Source organism: Populus nigra, chromosome 5 (assembly GCF_951802175.1).
Source record: "Populus nigra chromosome 5, ddPopNigr1.1, whole genome shotgun sequence".
Classification (NCBI taxonomy): Eukaryota; Viridiplantae; Streptophyta; class Magnoliopsida; order Malpighiales; family Salicaceae; genus Populus; species Populus nigra.
The window spans coordinates 22534035-22555504 of NC_084856.1; the positions used below are offsets into that span (position 1 = coordinate 22534035).

General features: G+C 34.1%; 2 protein-coding genes across 4 annotated transcripts; one reads left to right on the forward strand and one right to left on the reverse strand.

Moving 5' to 3' along the window:
- Positions 1-698: 698 nt before the first annotated feature.
- LOC133694028 (CST complex subunit TEN1) lies at positions 699-3862 on the reverse strand. Of its 2 annotated transcripts, none has more exons than XM_062115445.1 (4): positions 3670-3862; positions 3160-3281; positions 1022-1175; positions 699-929 (listed from the first exon to the last, which is right to left on the reverse strand). In XM_062115445.1, exons 2-4 carry the CDS (start codon positions 3261-3263, stop codon positions 810-812), a joined length of 378 nt encoding a protein of 125 aa, XP_061971429.1. In that variant the 5' UTR covers positions 3264-3281; positions 3670-3862; the 3' UTR covers positions 699-809. The 2 variants fall into 2 exon arrangements, with proteins under 2 accessions (XP_061971429.1, XP_061971428.1); XM_062115444.1 differs by having other exon boundaries at positions 3160-3302.
- An 8306-nt stretch (positions 3863-12168) lies between these two features.
- On the forward strand, positions 12169-21294 carry LOC133694383 (topless-related protein 3). Of its 2 annotated transcripts, none has more exons than XM_062115882.1 (25): positions 12169-12470; positions 13083-13286; positions 13375-13488; positions 13825-13983; positions 14403-14580; positions 14678-14807; positions 15249-15361; positions 15487-15622; positions 15722-15831; positions 15991-16060; positions 16130-16203; positions 16281-16376; positions 16454-16546; positions 16904-17031; positions 17190-17424; positions 17506-17673; positions 17762-17848; positions 18293-18445; positions 18532-18642; positions 18732-18911; positions 18993-19121; positions 19217-19312; positions 19932-20114; positions 20203-20360; positions 20605-21294. In XM_062115882.1, exons 2-25 carry the CDS (start codon positions 13138-13140, stop codon positions 20819-20821), a joined length of 3267 nt encoding a protein of 1088 aa, XP_061971866.1. In that variant the 5' UTR covers positions 12169-12470; positions 13083-13137; the 3' UTR covers positions 20822-21294. The 2 variants fall into 2 exon arrangements, with proteins under 2 accessions (XP_061971866.1, XP_061971865.1); XM_062115881.1 differs by having other exon boundaries at positions 13107-13286.
- The last annotated feature ends 176 nt before the right edge of the window (positions 21295-21470 follow it).

Here is a 21470-nt window from a genome sequence, read left to right on the forward strand (position 1 = left end):
GAACGGTTTCGTCTCATTAATCATGATTATCAGGCTTAGGCAGTATGAACATGGCAAGATTTCTCCTAGAACTGTCCACATATAGAAGCCAGACCAAGGCAAAGAAGTTGGCAAGATGCTGCGTATAGAAGATTAGTGTTATCACTGTGAATATTATCTGCCAGCGATCACAATTTCCAAGTTTCTATGGCAAAGCATGGTTAGAGACCATGTTTGTCTCTAGCCATCATTGCATAGAAGCATCTTCACCTAAACAAGAAATAACCTCATGTAGCTTGCAGCCTTGCACTATCACATGACATGATGACAAGAGCTACTGGACAAATTAAACGGTGCTTAAGGAATAAAGATGCGAGAGCACAATCGTTCCCTCACTCGATCATGATGCAGGCAGTTCTATTTAAAAGAAATTCGTGTTTATTCATTTGAAAGAGTGTAGAAAGATTAAAAAATGGAGTCTATTCCATGATTTCACTAGTGCCGTAAAAGTAACCATTTTTATATTTCTTAAGGGTTACCGTCCAGAATACTGTAGCCGTTACCTTTCAGGCTTGTTGCTGTGGGTATATAGGAAAATGCAACAAAGACAAGTAGAACCAGCTCCTGGATAATTCTTGCATTTCTAACATTGATAATTGCCAGCTTTTAAATATTCATATCTTGCAAAAGTTGGACACCAAAAAAAAAAAAACAAAAGCTAGAAGAAAGAGAAATCAGCTCCTGGATGTATATATGACGTTCCAGAAATTTACATGGATATGTTTCGTTGTGAAAGTATTTTGATAAATCGGTTCAGCATTATGTCGGTTTTAACTACTTGAATTGTTGAGGTGATCAGCTTGGAACTGTCTTAATAGCTGGAGAGACTGATGATAGAGGCTAAGGTCAATGCCATCAACAATCCTGCCCACACGTGCCTGCAAGATTGCCTGAAACGAAACCTGATTCCAGTGAGCATTATGGGAGCAGAGGGGCAGAGAGACTGTTGCAGCCAGCCCTCAACTTAATATCAAACTCTTACCTCGCTATCAGGTTGAATGAGGAGCTCGCCAATGAACTGGTAGGTGGAGCCTATTCGAAAGCTGATGTCTCTTAAGTGTTGAGTGTCAATCTTTAGGGTGGCATTTCCATCAGCAACTACAGCTATGGCTGTCTCCACAGTATACTCTTGTAGCCTAGGAGGAAACAACAGATTGAAGTTTCCAATAATGATTGCAGAATAAAATAATCAACTCATGATAAGACAGCAAATTCAATATATGTGGCGCAACATTCATTATCTCCTACCTTTACAACCAGCACTTAGTTGGAGAAGCATTACAGGAACGTACACTATTGAACTATCTATAATGATTGATCTTGCCTGGCATCCAAGCACCTAATAATATCGATAAAAGTGAAAGATTGGCCCCAAGCAGAATATTCATAACTCGGACACATGAAAATGAGTAGAATCACAATTTTTCAGCGTTAATATGATTGGATAATGATCAGTTTGATAACATGATTGGAAAATGATCAGTTTAACATCATCCACACGAAAATATCTAGAAAACTACAAGGCATCCCATCCCTCTTCACAATCAGACCTCCTAAGCAAGCAAAGAACCCCTTTAACTGTAAACAATCAAAAGATAGCCTCAGATATGGCACTACCATGCACATGTAATACGCTTCAGGCAGGCCTCATACTAAACTAATTTGGTGGGAAAAGGAATGTTAGTCTATTCGCCTTGATTCAGAAGAATGCCCTTGGAAGATTATGGGTACTGTCATGGCACAAAAACAAATGAGAACGTGAAGAAACCAAGACAAAATCTAAGGAGCATGTTTGTGAATAATGCACATGAGCATCTGCATATGAAACATGTTATTTCATTCATGTAAAAGGAAGACAAGGATTCTGAATAACTCCTTTCTTTGATGTGTTGTGATGTGGAACAGTGAACAAAAAGAATTAAAGCAGGAGAGAAAGAAGAGTTAAAGCTAAGAATTAAAAGCAAAGAAAGGGAAAAGCCAGAAAGAAAAGAGAATTCAGGAAGGGAAAAGTTTGAAAAGCCTGTCATTAAACCCTAACTAGAAAAGTAGAATATAAATACTAAAACCCTAACTAAAACAAGTGATTGGGTTTATAGCCCACCAAATAAAATACCCAATAATAATTAAATCAAACTCAATAAATAAAGTCTAATTAATAAACTTCAATTAAAAATTCAAATAAATTAAACCAAAACATAAGCTAAAACCCAATCTCTCAATAGTTTGGGCTATCATCTATTGTCTATGATCATACGAGTGCGTAAACAATGTTTCAAGTCCGGTGTCCCCACCATGTTGTTTTCTACAGCCACAGTTGTGTGACCTCTGTGTGTGTGTGTGTGTGTGTGTGATGACATCAGGTCCTTCCCACTTGTCAAGATCAATTTAAAGTTGTGAGCATTAGATACACTATGTCCGATTATTTCACTCCACCACCATGCTACAGTTGCTCATACTGGTGCCACCTCCTCGCCATGCCAAAACTACATCTTCAATGCCATGACTATCACCTACATGATGACAAAAATGCCGCCTAGCTATCTCACCAAAGACTCCTATTCTACTTTGCTGCTACAAAGCTGTTGTCACCAGTCCACAGCAGGTCCATTTCCTCCTCGCCAACATCATTTCTATGATCAGCTCCTTTTTGGTCAATTGTATTGCATCTCCACCTTGACATTGCATCATCACATCAACCTACCTTGTAAACTCTTCACTGTCAAACTCTCGTATCCAAATCCCCTCTGTGAAATTCCCTCTTGACACAACCCCATTGTTGTCACTGCCTTTACCACAACATTGCAATGATCACCCGTTTGCCACTACAACCACCCCCATTACCACTTCCATCTCGTTTTATCCTCCAACTCGCTACAAGATCACAATTGAAACCCTCCTTCAAATACAAATACCACTTTCTACCAATAACAAGTGTCATTCAAACCTTATGGAACACTACTTGTGACACTACTATAAGCGTTGCAGATATTCTAGGGGATTCTCTCGGGGTCCTAGCCAGAAATGCAGAGCCCTATAGAATCCTATTCAGAAACAAACAGCTAACAGTATCCACAAACAGTCAAGTCAGAAATAAATACACACAAAAGACAGAATTCTTACTTTCCAGTGACTCTGACCGAAGCTCCCTGCTTAAAAAAAGGTGAAGATGGGTTGAGTTCTTCTAAAGTCACCAATTCCCCGTGTTTAATTGCCATAGCTGCCATCAAACCGCCACACTCTTACTAAAACAAAAAATCCAGATCCTATTTATAAATAAGAAGAAAAAGGAACATAAACTTGCATCATAATTGTGCAAAATCACACCCATTCACTCTTGACACTTGAATTGCATGTACTCCATAACCCAAAAGCCATGATATTGACCAGAAAAACCACCAAAAATGAATGGCCCTTTTTTCCCTTTTGAGCTATGATCATCAACCGAGATACTCACTACCCATAATCTCCATTAAAACCCCCAAAACATCTATAAGATTAAACCTAGACCAAAACCCAACAAAGTGTGCATATCAAGCAAAACCCACTTCAAAAAATGTGCTCAGGAAACTAATCTACAGACTATAACTCACAGGAACAAAAAAATATGTAAATTTTAGAAAAATGTCATACCTTGAATTCTTGTGCGATGTTGAAGCAGAGATGACTTTCCCGGGCAGCACTGACAGCGCGGGAGGGAAAGAGAGGTGAAAGAAGCTATATTTATATACGGTGAAGGAGCTGGGCTTCTATTTTCGGGCTCAAGGTGAATACGATGTGGACCGAATCTAGTAGCCGGTTTGGTTCCCGGGTGCTCCCCGTTCTTGGATGAGTGGTCCCACGCGGTGCACCATGGCACCACCAAGATAGATACACTGGTCTCGCTTGATACTGCGGCTAATTATTTTTAAATGAGGAGTTATTATGTGAATTTAGTTTATTGTTTAGAATTATAGACTAGCAAATAAAACACTTGTAGTTGATTAAATTTATCCAGGTCATTTATTTAGTAAGTTGTATTTAAAATATGAATTATTTTTTTAAAATGATAAATTATTATATGAATTTAGATTATTATTTAAAATTATAGACTAACAAATAAAACACTTACAGATAAATATCCAAGTCATCAATTTAGTAAATTATATTTAAAATATTAATTATGTGAAAAACTCTAGTTAAATATATATTTTAAATCTTTATAATTTTTTTAAAAAATAATATTTAACCAGATCTATAGAGACTAAGTTTTAAAATACGTCTTCCTTTCATATACTCTGTGCATTAAAATAAGTTTAATTTTAAATATATATATATATATATATATATATATATATTAACTTTAATACTTAATCTTGAAAATTAAGAAATTTAATATTTTTTTCTGTTACTAGACCAATAAAAACTTGCACGATGATATTATTATTTTTTTTATTAATTTAGATGTTTGGATTAACTTGGGTGTATCTTAATTAATTATACAAGCTTTGAAGCTAATAATAATATAAGTTTTTAATGGTTTTAAAATTTAAAATAATAATGTCAAAAAACAAATCTAAAATTAACTTAGATGAGTGTTGAATGATATCACCACTTGCTTCCTAGGGAGGTGGCTCGAGCCCAGAATATTCGAGCAAATACAAGACTTCCCTGGATCCAGACATCAACTAAGCTCTTTCGTTGGATTTGATTGTCGAACCCTGGCCAACATTCTGCCCTTTTATCCCTTCTAGTCCTCGTCGGCCGTCGCAAACATGATACGAGGGCCAAATTGACAATTTCTTGACGTAACAACTTGTATGAAGTACGAATTATAGAGGAGAATTCTAGAATAAGCCATTCAAATAATAGTAAGATGATGGAGAGATGCACGTGTGTAAAAATGTTGCCTATGATTTTTAATCGAATCAGATTGGATATTAACTCAGTTGACATGATTATATTTTTAATAATCTGGTTAAATTCAATAAAACTTTAATAATATTATTTTAATAAAATAATTCATCTCGGAAACTGCTATAATAACCCGATAACAAATGTAAGCTTGGCCCGCTTGGGTGACCGCTTCACGCGTGTATTCCACAAGAAGCAGCCAATCTATCATGGATTACAGCCACTCTATTATGAAACAAGGCGAATGAGTGGAGGCAACGGTTCGAGGGAAACAGTTTTTAGATACTGTTTGGCATGTGTTCGTAATTGTGTTTCATCAAAATTTAAAATTTATTTTTTTACTAAAATTAAGTATGGTTTGTACTTTTTGAATTGTTTTGATGTGCTAATATCAAAAATAATTTTTAAAAAATAAAAAAATATTATTAATATATATTTCAATACAAAAAATTATTTAAAAAGCAGTTACAATCAGAATATGAAACATAGAATTCTGAAAAAGGTTTGCTACTTTGCTTGTAACGCACTGCATTTCAGTCTTGTCATTGTACTGATAAAATGTTCTACCTAAATATACACATCAATATATCCAGGAGATACATGTATTTTCATTTTCTTTTTTTAGTTAATGCATCTGTTTTTTTTAATAAATTTTAATTAAAAATATATTAAAATGGTTTTTTATTAATACATTAAAAACATATAAAAAATATTAATTTAATATTTTTTAAATAAGAAATACTTTAAAAAATAAATTGAACTGTATTACCAAACATATATTGATTTTAAACTAAGTTCTTTGCAACCTGGGATACTTGTGTGTTTAGTAATTTTAAATTGTTATTTTATTGTTATTTTTTGTAATATTACTGTGTAGCTCGAAATTAGTCAACTAAAACAATTAAAATCAAAACAAAACATGCAAGCGATGGATACCTAAGAATTTGAACGAGGAGAAGAAACTTAAGAAGGGATGTCATGGTCCAAGGCTGTCTCATTCGATTGAACAAGCATGCAACTTGTCTTGACAGCTTCCAACAGCCTATCCTACTATTGTTATTATTATTATTATTATTATTATACTAATATTCCATTAAAAAAAATGGTTGAGATAACTAGAGTTTTGTATGTTCTTGCGCCACAACAACAACAGCATAATAATAATAATCGTCAATACTCCCCTGTCTACCGTATGAAAGAGCCAAAGTTACGAATACGAACATCAACAATACAAAATCCCAAGGCAAATTACAGTGATATTCACATTCCTAATAGTTTTTTAAAATTATCATTACTATTATTATTCAAGCTGGAGAGTAGTTTTCCATGACAGTACCAGAGCTTTCTTTCGTTGGTTTACTGTTGAGCTTGGCATCTTTTGAACCAAAATCATATCCCAACACATGTCATAATAGAAAAGAAAAACTACAATAACATAGATGATTTACATGAAAATCTGATCGAGAAAAGAAAATACAGTAAGGAAAGTGGTTTAATGATATTTTCACGCTGAAAAACTCGACCTGGATGGATTGAGTTTGACCCTTAATTTTTTTTAGATTTAATTGTGTTGATTGTTTAAAAAAATTAATAATTTTTAATTAGATTTTGTATTAGATGTAACGCAACGTGGATTAACTCAAATTTTAAACTAAGTTAATATCTTGATTTGTTTTTTTAATTTTTTAAATTTGATTGTGTTGATTGTTTACAAAAATTAATAATTTTTAATTAGATTTTGTATTAGATGTATCGCAACGTGGATTAACTCGAATTTTAAACTAAGTTAATATCTTGATTTGTTTTTTCAATCTAAATCAGTTTAGGAATTAGAATAAATCTGAGTTTTATAATTGGGATTTTAACTGATAATTTTTTTAAAAAAATTCTTTAATATATATATACATATATACACGCGTGTATGTGTAGATATTCAAGTAAAGGCATGGTTTTTGCTTTATTTTTTAAAAAAATTTATGAAAAGACAACGAAGGAGGTGCCTGATTTGCAAGGTTAGTCGAGAAAATATCCACGCACCGTCTGTGACATTTATTCCTCCAGCACTCGTGTATAATTTATTCGGTTCAATGGATGTGATGTGGGCAGATACCGGTCACGTTAAAGGCTTTTATCGTCCGTGAAGCTTCAAACACCGCATCACTCTTTCAAACCGCGCGCGCCAGCTCCTCACAAGGGAGTTTTTGTTGACCGTTTTGGCAAACCATGTTAGGAAGTGTTTTAAAAATGTGCATGACTTTAGAAATTATTAAATTAATATTTTTTTAATCATTTTTTTTATTTTAAAAAACATCTAGAAACAAAAATTATTGGACTCTCGAACTTACGTGATTGTGATACTGCTTGCATTATGAAAGGTTTATTGATCCTAATTATCCCTCGTGATTTTAATTTCATAGGCCAGTTTAATGTGAAAAACGTGTTCTTAATATTATCAAGAATTTATTTTAAACTAGCATGTAAATTATTTAGATGATACTCGTGATTGTGGTAAAAAATGAAGGTGGGTATTTAACGTTGCAGTTGGCACACCTAATTCATTCAATAAAAACCTACCTTGGATCGTCTAATTAAACCAATTTCCTTCCTCTTTATTTTTCAGTAAAAAATAAAATAATACCATTTTATTTTTATTTTTTTAAAAAAATAAAAACCTCACGTATGACTAGTAAATTCTGAATTGGGTTAGGTTAACTCCATCAAATCAATTAGGTTGATTGAATTGCATGTGGTATTTTTATTCTATGTTTAATGTTTTCATTTCAACTTTAGCAATTAAAAAGGTGTAAGCTTGAATTTTGAATCCAAAACCTCTCTTTCCAGAAAGAATGTTGCATGTAAAATAACTAATTTAATTGAAAATTTAAAATTCATAGAAGAGATCTTAATAAATAATTTATATTAATATCTAATATATTTTTTTAAATAAAAATTCTTTAAACTTAAAATTTATCTAAACTCATATTATCTTATAATTAATTTTTATCATATAAATTTTTATCCTCTTTTGCTCTCATGCCCCTGTGAAGAAAAAAAAAAGTATTTCACAATATAGTTTTTATTCACGGCCAGTATCCCTAGACCAGGCCCTAATGATGATGGTCCGATTAAGACATGGTATGATATTGTGTTTGTAACTGTGTTTTATTAAAATTAAAAATTTTTTTTTTGCTAAAATTAAGTGCGGTTTGTATTTTTTGAATCGTTTTGATGTGCTGATGTTAAAAATAATTTTTAAAAAATAAAAAAAATCATTGACATGCATTTCAGCATAAAAAATTATTTAAAAAACACCCGCAACCACAATACCAAATACACTCGAAATCAATTATTAACTTTAATTAGTCGTCATCAATGGTTGCAGCCAACAAGCACGCAACTAGCTTTAACAATCAATGATGGTTAATTTACAATATCAAGTGAAGTGGATTGATATATATATTTGGCCCGATTGGACGTGATGGATCAAAATATAGTTTTTCTTTGTTTTTCTTATATATATATATATATATATATATATATATATATATATATATACAGTTTTTTATTTTTTAAAAATATCTTTAATAATTTTAACAATCATATAATTAGTGTATATCTCATATTATCGATAGCTTATATTTTTTAAGGTATATAAAATTATTTTTTATCTAAAAAACATTAAATTAAAATTTTTCAAGTATTTTTTTATAATTTTGATATGTTAATATAAAAAAATAAAAAATAAATATAAAAAATATTATTTTAATTAAAAAATATTTTTTAAAAATATTATGTATCGTATCACCAAATACACGTGGATATGATAAAGCAGGTTAGAAGAGTAATTTTTTTTCATGAATCTGGTAATTCCTTTCACTTGTTTAGCAATTAAAGATATTTTCAAATTAGTTTGTACATCAATAAACTTTCTATAATTGCATAATTTAAATTCATACAATTAGAAGAGGGAATAAGTCCCAAGAAAGTCTTAATTTTTGTACTTTATCTTGATTTTTACTGAAAGTAAATTTACATGTATATCTCATTTTATAGTGGGCTTGTTATCGCGATGTATTATATTTTTTAAAAATATTTTTTAATTAAAATATATCAAAATAAAATTTTTATATTTGTTATTTTGAACATAAAAAATTCAAAATTATAAAAAAAAACATATAAAAAATCAAATAAATAATAATATAAAAAATAAACTAAAATGTGAAAACAAATCACTCAATTGATAGAGACATGAGATAAAGTACGCGCATCATAAAAATAAAATATTTTATATTCATCGAATAAATTTAATCAAGGTGATTTTTAGACACCTTTATCTCCGTTCTGACCTCATCCTCGCATGAATATTATTCAGCCAGGCTCTTTAGCAATAAAATATTAAACAAAGTAGCGCGTGAAAACACAATCAAGCATCGAGCTTTGGGAAAAACAATTGCGACAAAAACAAAAACAAAGAGCTTTGGAACCTTTCTGTCACTAGCATGGTAGATTATGACGCGCACATCGATAGCACCACACGATACTTTCACGTAGAGCCAAAAGTACCGACGCTCCGAACCAAGCGCGTTACCGCGTGAACTATAAGACGCAAAGTACGCGACATGTGGCATTTAGAACCAGTAGCTTACCCACTGAAGTGTGCCCCTACTCGTCTAGACACATGTCCCCTCCGTGTTTGTTTCCCTGTTTCCTTAATGGCGTCTCCAAGAGGTCATTGTACTTTGCATGGTCCCTCGAATTTCATATTTATTTAAATCAATCCTTATATTTATTTCTAGCCAAATTAATTTTTTTAGCTAGCTAAAAAAGATGAGTTGGGTCCAATTACATGGCTATTTACTTCAATGATTTCGTAAATGCAGGGATATATATTTTTTATTTCATAAAATAACCCAATCAATTGCTTTAAAACCGGGGACAAAGCTAGAATTTGTAGCTATAAAAATAAAAAATACCCTTTGCATGTTTCTTTTTTCTCTTAAAAAGCTAGCATGTCTAGAAAACACGAATAAAAAATCAAAATAAATACATATTAATTGTATATCTTAATGTCATGGTATGCATTTTTTTCCTTCTATACATATAGTTGTTTCATATTTTAAATTATATTGAATTATTTTATTTAACTTGTCTTGGATCCGACTATGAAAAATATTCAACCTTTAATACCAAGGATTTCTAACTCAAATCATGAAAAAATAAACTCGAAAGCAATTAAAGCTAAATCTAATCTCAACCACCATGTTAATGTTTCGAGTCTATTTATTTTTGTATTTCAAAATAGTTTTTTTAAAAATTTAATTTTTTTTCCTCAAATTTTTTTTTGATGTATTTTCATATTGTTTTAATATGCTGATGTAAAAAATAATTTTTTATAAAATAATTTTTTAAAATATTTTCAAGTTAAAAAAATACTTTAAAAAACAACAAAAAACACAATCATAAACATCAAGCTAGATGTGCTCGGTTTGACTTGGCCTGGCTACATCAATAAATTCAATTAATGCTAAAGTGGTACCAAATTGATGAAAAATAAAGTGTAACTGTTGATTTTTCTAAAATTTAATTATCAGGGGACCTCCATGATTTAAATCCGCTTTTGAAAAGCATGACCATGAAAGTTAAAACCGCATTAAATAAATCATAACCCGCGATATGATAAGAGATTTTGATAAAATTTCCACGAGAATGAAAAAAGGCAAAGGAGACGTAACGGTACTGACAAAATGATCATAAAGGTGAGTTATGTTACAGTAGACCCGTGACTAGAGTGAGGAAGGGGTCTTACAAATAAAGTGCTTGAGGTTTTGCTTTGTCGGGGCAAAGTTGGGAATGAAAAGGACAGTTGAGGTATTTTATTGATTGGGAGAGATTTGGATTGGTAGATTACTTGCCTTTGGTGGTTTCTTGACATCGTTATCGTGCGGGGCCCTGGTCCAGGTAGATCAAAAGAAGTTGTTTCGAATAAAAATTAAAAAAAATCACAGAATTCATCTATCAGGTTAATGTCGTGGGTTGGCAAGTTACACGAGGTTACCCCCCTCGTGGATGACTTAACTATCTCAAAATATATTTTAGTTATTTTTTAAAATATTTTTTATTTTTAATATTAATATATTAAAATAATATCAAAATATTAATAAAATAAAATAAAATAAAGTTAAAATTTACTTATTTGACCCCAATTAATCCAAGTTTAATAATTATTGTCCTGGGTGCCATGAAGAGCTACCGATGTTTTTTTTTATTGTTTTGTTTATTCCTTGTTAATTTATTTTTATTTTATTTTATATTAATACAGGTGTTCGAACCAGCTTATACGTATCTTAACTAATTTCATAAATTATAAAGTTAATGATCATGTAAGCTTCTAGTGACCTTGAGATTTATGAAATTCGAACTGGTAATCTCTGAAAAATAAATTCAGAACCTTGTTTATATCTCAATGTCAATCTAGTTTTATCTTCATTATGTGACAGTTTTTAATGATTTTTTTTTCATAAATGGTAAATTACAATTTTGAATGAATTTGAGGCCTCAAATTCTTCTTTTTTAAATGCTACTATGCTACATTCATTACCTTCAAGTCATTATCGTTTGATTTTTTTTTTATCACGACAGGTAAATGTTCTGTTATTCATGTATTACAGTGACCTAGAAGAAGATAAATCTGAAACTATATATTAATTAAATTAGTCCAATAACTCGTGAAATGCTCAAAGTTTAATTTGTACGGTGGGCAATTTAAACTCCATTATTAAGAGTTCAAATTCAATTTGAACTCGTTTATCATTACTTTTAATAATATAAAAGATTTATAATAAAATATTCATATATACCACATTGATGAAATAGCTGAGGAGGGATGCACCTTAAAGATGGCTGTAAAAATATTTTTTAAAATCAACCTGTCGCCATCGGCAGCAAAGACTATTTTTTATATATAAAAAATCAAACACAGAACAAATCGTGGAATCTTCAAGAATTGATTAAATCGCGATAAATTGAAAAAAGCGAAAGCGCCGTACCATCGAATGGGCGGGGGCCCGACTGGACGTATGTGGCGAATATTCACTAGATTTGAATTTGTGGTTTCGAATCCGCGCCACCACTCAACACTACTTATCAGGATACGCAGACAGAAAGCTATATAAGCCCTTGAACCTATCAGATAAATAGTCCTACGTATCACTGAGAGGTCAGTAGATATAGAAAGAAAGACTCCTGTACAACGCATCGAAGATAGCGAGACCAAGTCTCTTTTAACCTCTCTCTCTCTCTCTCTCAAGAAACGCAGCCTTGAAACCCTAGAAGTTGCCTCGATTTCCGTTCTCTGCATAGGTTCAATTAAGCTCCGAGTCGCCTAATCTTGCTTAATTAAGTGTAGATTTGGCAGTAATTAGCGTGTATGCAGAGCTAATTTGATTGATTGGTCGAAATAAAATGTCGTCTTTGAGTAGAGAATTGGTGTTTCTCATACTTCAATTTCTTGAAGAAGAGAAATTCAAGGAGTCTGTCCACAAGTAAGCCCCTGTCTCTCTTTCTGTATGTATTTTTGTACGTATCGGTGTATTTTTGTGCGTATACTTGGACGTGCTTGTGTTTGTGTGTGGAAGTAGTGGATTTTCGTGCGTTATGGCAAGTAAGCCTTGGTTTCTGTATCCTTATGTGTACTTTGTAGGTAATTGTGTATTTTTTTTTGTATTTTTTGGTCTTTTTTTTTGTATGTTATGTCTGTGTGGATTTTGAGCTGTACTGTGCTGGATGGATTTGTGATTGTTAAGTTATAGATGGAGTGATAAGTGCTTTTTGTTAAGGTTAGTTAAGTGGTGGTGGTGGTGGTGGTTTTTTTGGCTGTTCATGGAAGTTGAAAATTTATAATTGTTGAATTTCATTTTTAAAAGACTTGAACAAGGCAGTTGGATTAGATGTAGTTGAGTGGTGTGAGTTTCTGTATCATTGAGCTTTGAGTGATGAAAAGAGTTGGAATTTTGCTGGGCTGAGAGCAGGGTTTTTATTTATTTACTTTTTGTTAGGATTGGGATAATTTAAAGTGTAAAAGTTGAAATATTTGTGTTTCAGATTGTAGTTTGGTTCTTAATATTTGCGAGTTAATTGATTGGGAAATTTTGAAGTGATGCAAATGCTGTGTAATTTAGGCTTGAGAAGGAATCGGGGTTTTACTTCAACATGAAGTATTTCGAGGAGAAAGTGCTGGCTGGAGAATGGGATGAAGTTGAAAAGTACTTAGCGGGTTTTACCAAAGTTGATGATAACAGATACTCAATGAAGATATTTTTTGAAATCAGGAAACAGAAGTATCTTGAAGCGCTTGATAGGTAAATTGCGTCTTAAATTACAGGCAAACTTTCTGACTCTAATTTGGAAGAGTTATATTCACTGTTTTTGTTTGATTCCTACTTACAGGCAAGACAAGGCGAAAGGTGTTGAAATTTTAGTGAGCGATTTGAAGGTATTCTCGACATTTAATGAGGAACTGTACAAAGAAATCACTCAACTTTTAACTCTTAACAATTTCAGGTATTTTTTTCTCTCATTAAGCTATTTTGGTTATCTAGCCAGGTTTGATATTATAATTTAATTTCCTTTTTGACTGGTTTTGTTGCTTAATGTTGGAAAAATCTAGGATTTGAATATTGAAATTCATCAACTGGTTGGCAAAATGGTAATGATAGCTTAGCTGGGCTTAATTCCTGTTCATTTTCAACTATTGTTTATTGTCTTTTTTCTTCCCCACATTTTCTTTCTTCTAAAACTAGTGAAGACTTGTGGTACTTGTAGGGGCTGTATTCACGGAGTTGTTTTCTTACATGAATCATGGAACCACAGAAAACTCTAATTTGTTAATTAATACAGGGAAAATGAGCAACTATCCAAGTATGGCGACACTAAAACAGCTCGTAGCATTATGTTGGTAGAGTTAAAAAAGCTTATTGAAGCAAATCCTCTCTTTCGTGATAAGCTTGCGTTTCCTACCTTGAAGTCATCTCGATTGAGGACCCTAATCAATCAGAGGTAAAGTTGTTATAGCATTGGATGAATCATGAACCATATGTGATATTAGAGCATTTGGTTTATCATGAACTGCTGATTTATGCTATACTTGGTTTGTTATGTTTGGATGTGATTCTGCATTTTTCACATTCTTTTGTGTGGAAGATGTGCTTTTCTTTATCATAGAACTTAGTTTATTAAATTAGTATAGCCAGAGTCCACATTTTTTGCACTAATATGCTATCAACTCGGGATTGTGAAGTTTTCAGTTGAAATACTTGATGTTTGACCATGTTGCATACAGTAATGTATGATTTCCTTCAAAACCAAAGGGATTGTTGTTGTTTTTCTATATTGTTCTTGTTTGACTGCTTCTATGATTTCCATTATTTGCGCCATATCAATGTTTGACGTTGTATGTGACTGCTTGGTCATTGCAGTTTGAACTGGCAGCACCAGTTATGCAAGAATCCAAGGCCGAACCCAGACATTAAGACTTTATTCACAGACCACACATGTTCACCTATGAATGGTCCTCTTGCTGCTGCACCTGTCAATCTTCCAGTTGCTGCTGCTGCTGCAAAGCCTGCTGCATATACTCCTCTTGGGGCTCATGGTGTATGATATCTTTAACATTTTAATTTTCTAACCCAGAACAAGCTTTAGATTGAAAGGTGTTGATCACTGAACACTTTTTTTTTTTTTTTTGTATTAGCCCTTTCCAGCTACTGGTGCAGCAGCTAATACTAGTGCTTTAGCCAGTTGGATGGCAAATACTTCCGCTTCGTCATCTGTCCAAGCAGCTGTTGTTACTGCATCGTCAATTCCTATTCCACAAAATCAAGGTTTGCAATTTCATTGAGTTGGAGGCTGCTTTCTAGCAAATACATGTTACTGTAAAGAGAGTGAAAACTGATAAGCTGAGGAGCTTAAAAAAGAAGAAGAAGAAGAAGAAGAAGCAGAAGAGAGGGATAGAAATATGCTGAAACAACATCACATTCTCTCTGATTTTGATATTTACACATGCTTACCGAGTACACATCTTTGGAGCCAAAATGGCCCTGTACTCCTGATTCTTATTAATTTCTTGTATTTTGCTTGAGAAAGAAGGATAGGTTGGGATGGGTTTCATGAATTTCTTTTATTTCTTCTGTTTTGAATGCCTGTTTGATTCCATCTCCTTTTAGTTAACCAGAGAATGTAAATTGGGAAATATGGTTGCATGGGAATTGGGAAATAACGGTTAAGAAGTTGACTCTTGGTTAACATGCTTGATTGTCTCTCAGTTCCAGTCTTGAAACGTCCAAGAACACCACCAACTGCCCTGGGCATTGTTGATTATCAGAATCCTGATCATGAACTAATTAAACGTCTCCGGCCTTCCCAATCTGTTGAAGAGGTATTTTGAGCTGATTTTGCTCCAAATATGCAACAATTCACAATGTTGTTCTGTCATTATGCTTACTGTTCTTAACTTAGCTTTTGTTGTTTCATTCCTAATGTTGGATGACCTCACCTTTTTAGGTCACATATCCAGCATCTAGACAACAGGCATCTTGGTCTCTGGAATACCTGCCAAGGACAGTAGCTTTTTCCTTGCATCCAGGGTCAGCTGTCATGAGCATGGATTTTCACCCTTCTCACCACACATTGCTTCTTGGTATTTCTATGTGTATTGCTGATTTATGTCAAATGATCATATGGGAATACATTACCGCGTTCCTGTCCCCCTCCTTAACTTATTGTGTCATTTGAACAGTTGGTTCTGTTAATGGTGAAATTACACTTTGGGAACTCATCTCACGGGAGAGGTTGTTTTCGAAGCCCTTCAAGATTTGGGACATGTCAGCTTGTTCATTGCAATTTCAGGTCCTCTCTGATATCCTTTTGTACTGTACTTGTTGTACTGGTATTTTTTCTTCACATTATTGCTGCATTTTTTGCGTTTCATGGGATATCTTTGTTGTGACTTGTGACATGGGAATTTGAAGCAACTAATTTGTGGGTCTTATATGTAATATCTTGCAGGCATCTGGTTTCAAGGATGCCTCAATTTCTGTTACCCGTGTTGCATGGAGTCCTGATGGAAATTTTGTGGGTATGTGACACTTGTTAGATAAAACTTTTAAGGTGTGCTGTTAGCATCTTAATGTTTTTGCTGTTACAGGGGCTGCATTTAATAAACACTTGATTCACTTGTATGCTTATAATGGACCAAATGATCTGCGCCAGCATTTAGAGGTTAGTTAATCTCTTGTTGATTGTGCCTGTTGGACTAAATCTGTAACTATACTATTGACTTGCCTTTGTCATTGCAGATTGATGCCCATGTTGGTGGTGTGAATGATTTGGCTTTTGCTCATCCAAACAAACAACTATGTGTGGTCACCTGTGGAGATGACAAGCTAATAAAGGCAATATATATAATGTGTCATAAGATTTTTTAATTAAATTTGGGTTCCAACATTATCTAATGAAAGTAGTGAAACAGGTGTGGGATTTAACAGGACGGAAGCTGTTTAATTTTGAAGGTCATGAGGCACCGGTTTATAACATTTGTCCACACCACAAAGAGAACATCCAGGTATCTCAAATGGAAGCAGAGGACTCAACTGTTTTTCTTTTGACTTTCCTCTTCTCATTGCTGTTTGGGTATCAAATAAAGCTATCTGTGTTTTTTTTTTTTTTTTTGTAATTGATGACTTGGTTCCCTGGAACGATGGTTGTGTTATCAGCATGCACACAAACCAGTTTCAGAATCCTTTTTTCCATGTGGATGCCAGCCTATTATCTACTCATCTGTATTGATTGATAAACTGGCTATTATTGTTTGGAATGGGATTCAAGTGCTGTGGTGTCAGTTACATTGCTTTTACCAAATTAATATTTCTAGTGAAGTGTTGTTTCTCTGGCACTAACTGTTATAGTTGCATACTTGCAGTTCATATTCTCTACTGCTATTGATGGGAAAATAAAGGCCTGGCTATATGACAATATGGGATCTAGAGTTGACTACGATGCTCCTGGCCGGTGGTGTACTACGATGCTTTACAGCACTGATGGCAGTAGGTAAGATAATTTTATTGTAAATTTGATTGCTGTTTTTCTCCAATTCCATTTTCTACATGTTTGTAAGGTCTGATGAAATTTTCCATGTTGAGCATTGTTCTTTGATGTTCTTTATGTTTTTTTTATCAATTATTTATCAAGTTGATTCCTTTTTCCAGGCTGTTCTCTTGTGGAACAAGTAAAGATGGAGAATCTTATCTGGTCGAATGGAATGAAAGTGAAGGATCGATAAAGAGGAGTTTTGTTGGGTTCAGAAAGAAATCAGCAGGTGTTGTGCAGTTTGACACTACCCAAAACCACTTTTTGGCTGCTGGTGATGATGGTCAGATAAAGTTTTGGGATATGGAGAATACCAATGTCCTTACAAGCACAGATGCAGATGGGGGGCTGCAGGTTATTTTTGTCTTTGGCTTTTTTTTTTTTTGTGGAACACCTCTGCTTTTAATTGGTACTTAATCATGTTAATTGCAACAGACTCTTCCTCGCCTGAGATTCAACAGGGAAGGGAATCTACTCGCAGTTTCCACAGCAGACAATGGATTCAAGATACTTGCAAATGCTGCTGGTCTCAGATCATTGAGAGCAGTTGAAACTCAATCTTTTGAAGCATTGAGATCACCTATGGAATCTGCTGCTATCAAGGTTACATTGATTTCTTTTAGCAAACTTGTTTCTTTGGAAGCATTTATGTTCTAAGATCTGTCGGAACTTGTTTTTGTTCGTCGATCAGGTTTCTGGTGCTTCTAGCATCGCAAATGCCAGTCCAGTGAATTGTAAAGTGGAAAGGAACTCTCCCGTCAGGCCTTCTCCAATTCTTGTATGTGAACTTTATGTTCTTAACTCTAGTTTTGATTTATCTATGGTTTCTTCAAAATCTGGCATTCTACTTTCAGGCTTGGAGAAGTATTTGAGTTTATTGTTTGCTTGGCCCAAGTTTAATGCATTACCCAGATGCAGTATTAGCTGTGGTTTTAGTTGTTAGCTATTACATGGTAGTGAAGAGGGGGGCATCTATTTATTTCTTTATAACGTGCTCTGTCTGAGTCACCATGTACCCCTGCATGCTGGACATGATGTTTGCTTAATTCTTTCTTTGCTTGGTGAACAAAGTCACCTGTGAAGAAAATTGGCCCTGGTTTTAAGGCTTTGCCCTGTGTGTAATCTTTTTTTCTCCCATGGATATTCTTTTTTGTTAATTTCTAACATAATTGTGCTGCACAAATGATTGAGACTAATTTTTTTTTTCTTTGAATTGTTTAAGAATGGAGTTGATCCTTTGAATAGAAGCATGGAAAAACCAAGAACTGTGGATGATGTAATTGATAAAACAAAACCATGGCAATTGGCTGAAATTGTAGATCCCAGCGAGTGTAGATTAGTTACCTTGCCTGAGAGCGCAGATACCTCCAGCAAGGTGCTTTAAGTTTCTTCTAATGTTTATGTTGTTTTGCATGATTTTCTAGTTTAATAAAGTGTCAACCTTCTCATTTTTCTATCCAGGTTGTTCGTCTTCTATATACAAATTCTGGTGTTGGCATGTTGGCTCTAGGAGCAAATGGTATTCAGAAGCTTTGGAAGTGGCCACGCAATGAACAAAATCCAAGTGGAAAGGTAATATGTGGTTAAAATATATAGATATCAATATGTTTAGTTTTTTCTGTCAATGAATGGATTTCTGAAGCAGGTTGGTGTTTAAAAAGGCCACCGCCAGTGTTGTTCCACAGCATTGGCAACCAAACAGTGGTCTTCTTATGACTAATGATGTCTCAGGTGTCAACCTTGAAGAAGCAGTCCCATGCATAGCTCTCTCAAAGAATGACTCATATGTAATGTCAGCCACTGGTGGGAAGGTTTCACTGTTTAACATGATGACATTCAAGGTCTGTCTGCACATGCTTTTGTTTTGCAAATATAGATAGCTTTGTAATTTTTAGTGTCTCAATGAATTGGTTAATCTGCAGGTGATGACAACTTTCATGTCCCCTCCCCCTGCTTCAACCTTTCTAGCATTTCATCCCCAGGATAACAATATAATAGCCATTGGAATGGAGGATTCAACTATCCACATATACAATGTTAGAGTGGATGAGGTGATTACTTGCTAAAAATCTGACTGTTGATTTTGTCCTTGAAAGACCATTCCACTCTCTTAACCACATCTAATGTTCCTGCTTTGTTTTTCCAGGTGAAATCAAAATTAAAGGGTCACCAGAAGCGAGTAACTGGTTTAGCCTTTTCCACCAATCTTAATATCTTGGTATCATCAGGTGCTGATGCACAGGTAAATAGGGGCAATGCTGTTCCTTTTGTTTTAATCTATCATAGTGAAGCAGTTGACCATGCCCGAGAGTTTACATTTTGGGTTTTAAATTTTTTAGCTGCTTGCCCACTTGTGTACATGGAGATGCTGATTTGATCTATTTACCACTGTTTGCCTAAACATCCCATTTATGTACTCCAATAGGATTGGATTACTGTCACTATAAAGAAGGAAACAAAGATAAAGCATGGATAATATGCCTTTCCTTTTATAGGTATAACTTAGGACTCATTTTTGTGTTCGTGTAAGAATCAGGAAGTTTTGATGTCAAATGCAATTCATATCTCATTGATATCATTGGATAAAGGAGGTTTAGGGGTAGAACATGGCCATTTTCCAGGCACCGTGGAAGTTGATTTCTGAGTATTTACTTAAAAATTTATGATTTTTGGATATTAACAATCAACACTCAATTACTGTTCAAGCATGTCTTGGCAGATAAATTTCTTTGCTTGTCCTATCTGTACTTACTAAAGATGTCATGCTATTAAAACCCTTATATCTGAAGACCATGTGACCATTCATGTGTAAAATTGCTTTTGCAACTCATTCCAATCTCTGTAATAACTACTTTTTGCAGCTTTGCATCTGGAGCATTGATACATGGGAGAAGAGAAAATCAGTCGCTATTCAAATTCCTGCAGGAAAGTCACCTACTGGTGACACCCGTGTACAGTTCCACTCTGATCAGACTCGCTTGCTTGTGATTCATGAGACTCAGTTGGCAATATATGATGCCTCCAAGATGGAGCGTATGCGTCAGGTACAAGTTTTGATATAATTTTTTAATTTTTGTTTGCTTTAAGCTGATTCAGTTGTGACATGCATATTCTTTTGATTTTCCTTTGCAGTGGGTACCACAAGATGCTGTTTCTGCACCCATATCTTATGCAGCATACTCTTGCAACAGTCAATTGATTTATGCTACATTCTGTGATGGTAACATTGGAGTGTTTGATGCTGATAGCCTGAGGCTTAGATGCCGAATCGCCCCCTCAGTATACAACGGGTATGTGTTTTTTACCATGCCTTGTACTTGAGTGCTTCATCTGTCTCAATTAGTAGTGTTCCGTGCCCCATAGTCTCTTTGATTCACCTAAATCCTGCATGAAACTGCATATCAAACTCTCAACAAATATCTGTTTACTCTTCATTTGCCTTTCTGCTCAAGCAATCTGAAGTTAGAATTTAATGTCTTCTTGATATCCATGCTTGCCAATGATATATATATATATATATATATTTTTTTGCAGGAGCCAAACTGTGTACCCACTAGTTGTTGCTACGCATCCACTCGACCCAAACCAGTTAGCCTTGGGGTTGACAGATGGATCTGTTAAGGTGATAGAACCCACTGAATCAGAAGGGAAGTGGGGATCGAGTCCGCCTGTAGATAATGGGGTGCTAAATGGTAGGACGACATCATCATCTACTACAAGCAACCACACGCCAGATCAGTTGCAAAGATAAGAATCCTTGCAGTGTGCATTGTATTTGCATATGGGCATCTGTAATTCATCAACATAGAATTTAGGTCCTTAGTCCCTCTCCCTCATATGTCCCTTATCAAAGGTTAGATACACAACATTCTTGTATACTTGTCTAGTTAGCTCTAGTTACTTGATTTCCCCCCCTTTTTTTCTCATTTCTCCCTACGTATTTGCCCATCTAAACAGGTCTTGTATCCATAATTTCTGTCCTTCTCTCTCTTAATAAACTCATTTGTGATTGTGAACACGGTTGCCGCGCATACTCATGGGAGTGGACGGGGGAAGGAAATCTAGAAGTTCAAAACTTGAGTGGCAGGGTTAAAGCTTCAGCATGACTAGTTTTTGTTTCTGATTCATTTTCTTATATCTGTAAGAATTCATAACAGTGATACGAACAGGTAAATTCCTGACAGGTTATGGGTCAAAATTGGTGAGTGCTCTAAATTTCAAGCATCGAGAAACTCCCGTCGTTTCATCAACTGATATTTTTTCTTCATAATTTAGCCCCGTTTAGCTCTGTGGCCATACATTGTTTTTTAAAAATAGTGTTTTTTTTAAGAAGCAATCTTTACTGGAATCCGGTCTCACGGTCTTTAAGCTGAAACCCGGGAGTTCTTTTATTCACTTTC

Excerpts from the sequence above, each read along its gene's own strand:
- LOC133694028 (XM_062115445.1), bottom strand. The coding sequence starts at position 3,263 with ATGGCAGCTATGGCAATTAAACACGGGGAATTGGTGACTTTAGAAGAA. Across the intron at positions 1,176-3,159 it reads TCGGTCAGAGTCACTGGAAA|GCTACAAGAGTATACTGTGG; the intron begins GTAAGAATTCTG and ends GTTTCCTCCTAG. Across the intron at positions 930-1,021 it reads TCATTCAACCTGATAGCGAG|GCAATCTTGCAGGCACGTGT; the intron begins GTAAGAGTTTGA and ends GTTTCGTTTCAG.
- LOC133694383 (XM_062115881.1), top strand. The coding sequence starts at position 12,391 with ATGTCGTCTTTGAGTAGAGAATTGGTGTTTCTCATACTTCAATTTCTT. Across the intron at positions 16,061-16,129 it reads TCCTGATGGAAATTTTGTGG|GGGCTGCATTTAATAAACAC; the intron begins GTATGTGACACT and ends TTGCTGTTACAG. Across the intron at positions 19,313-19,931 it reads CATCAGGTGCTGATGCACAG|CTTTGCATCTGGAGCATTGA; the intron begins GTAAATAGGGGC and ends TACTTTTTGCAG.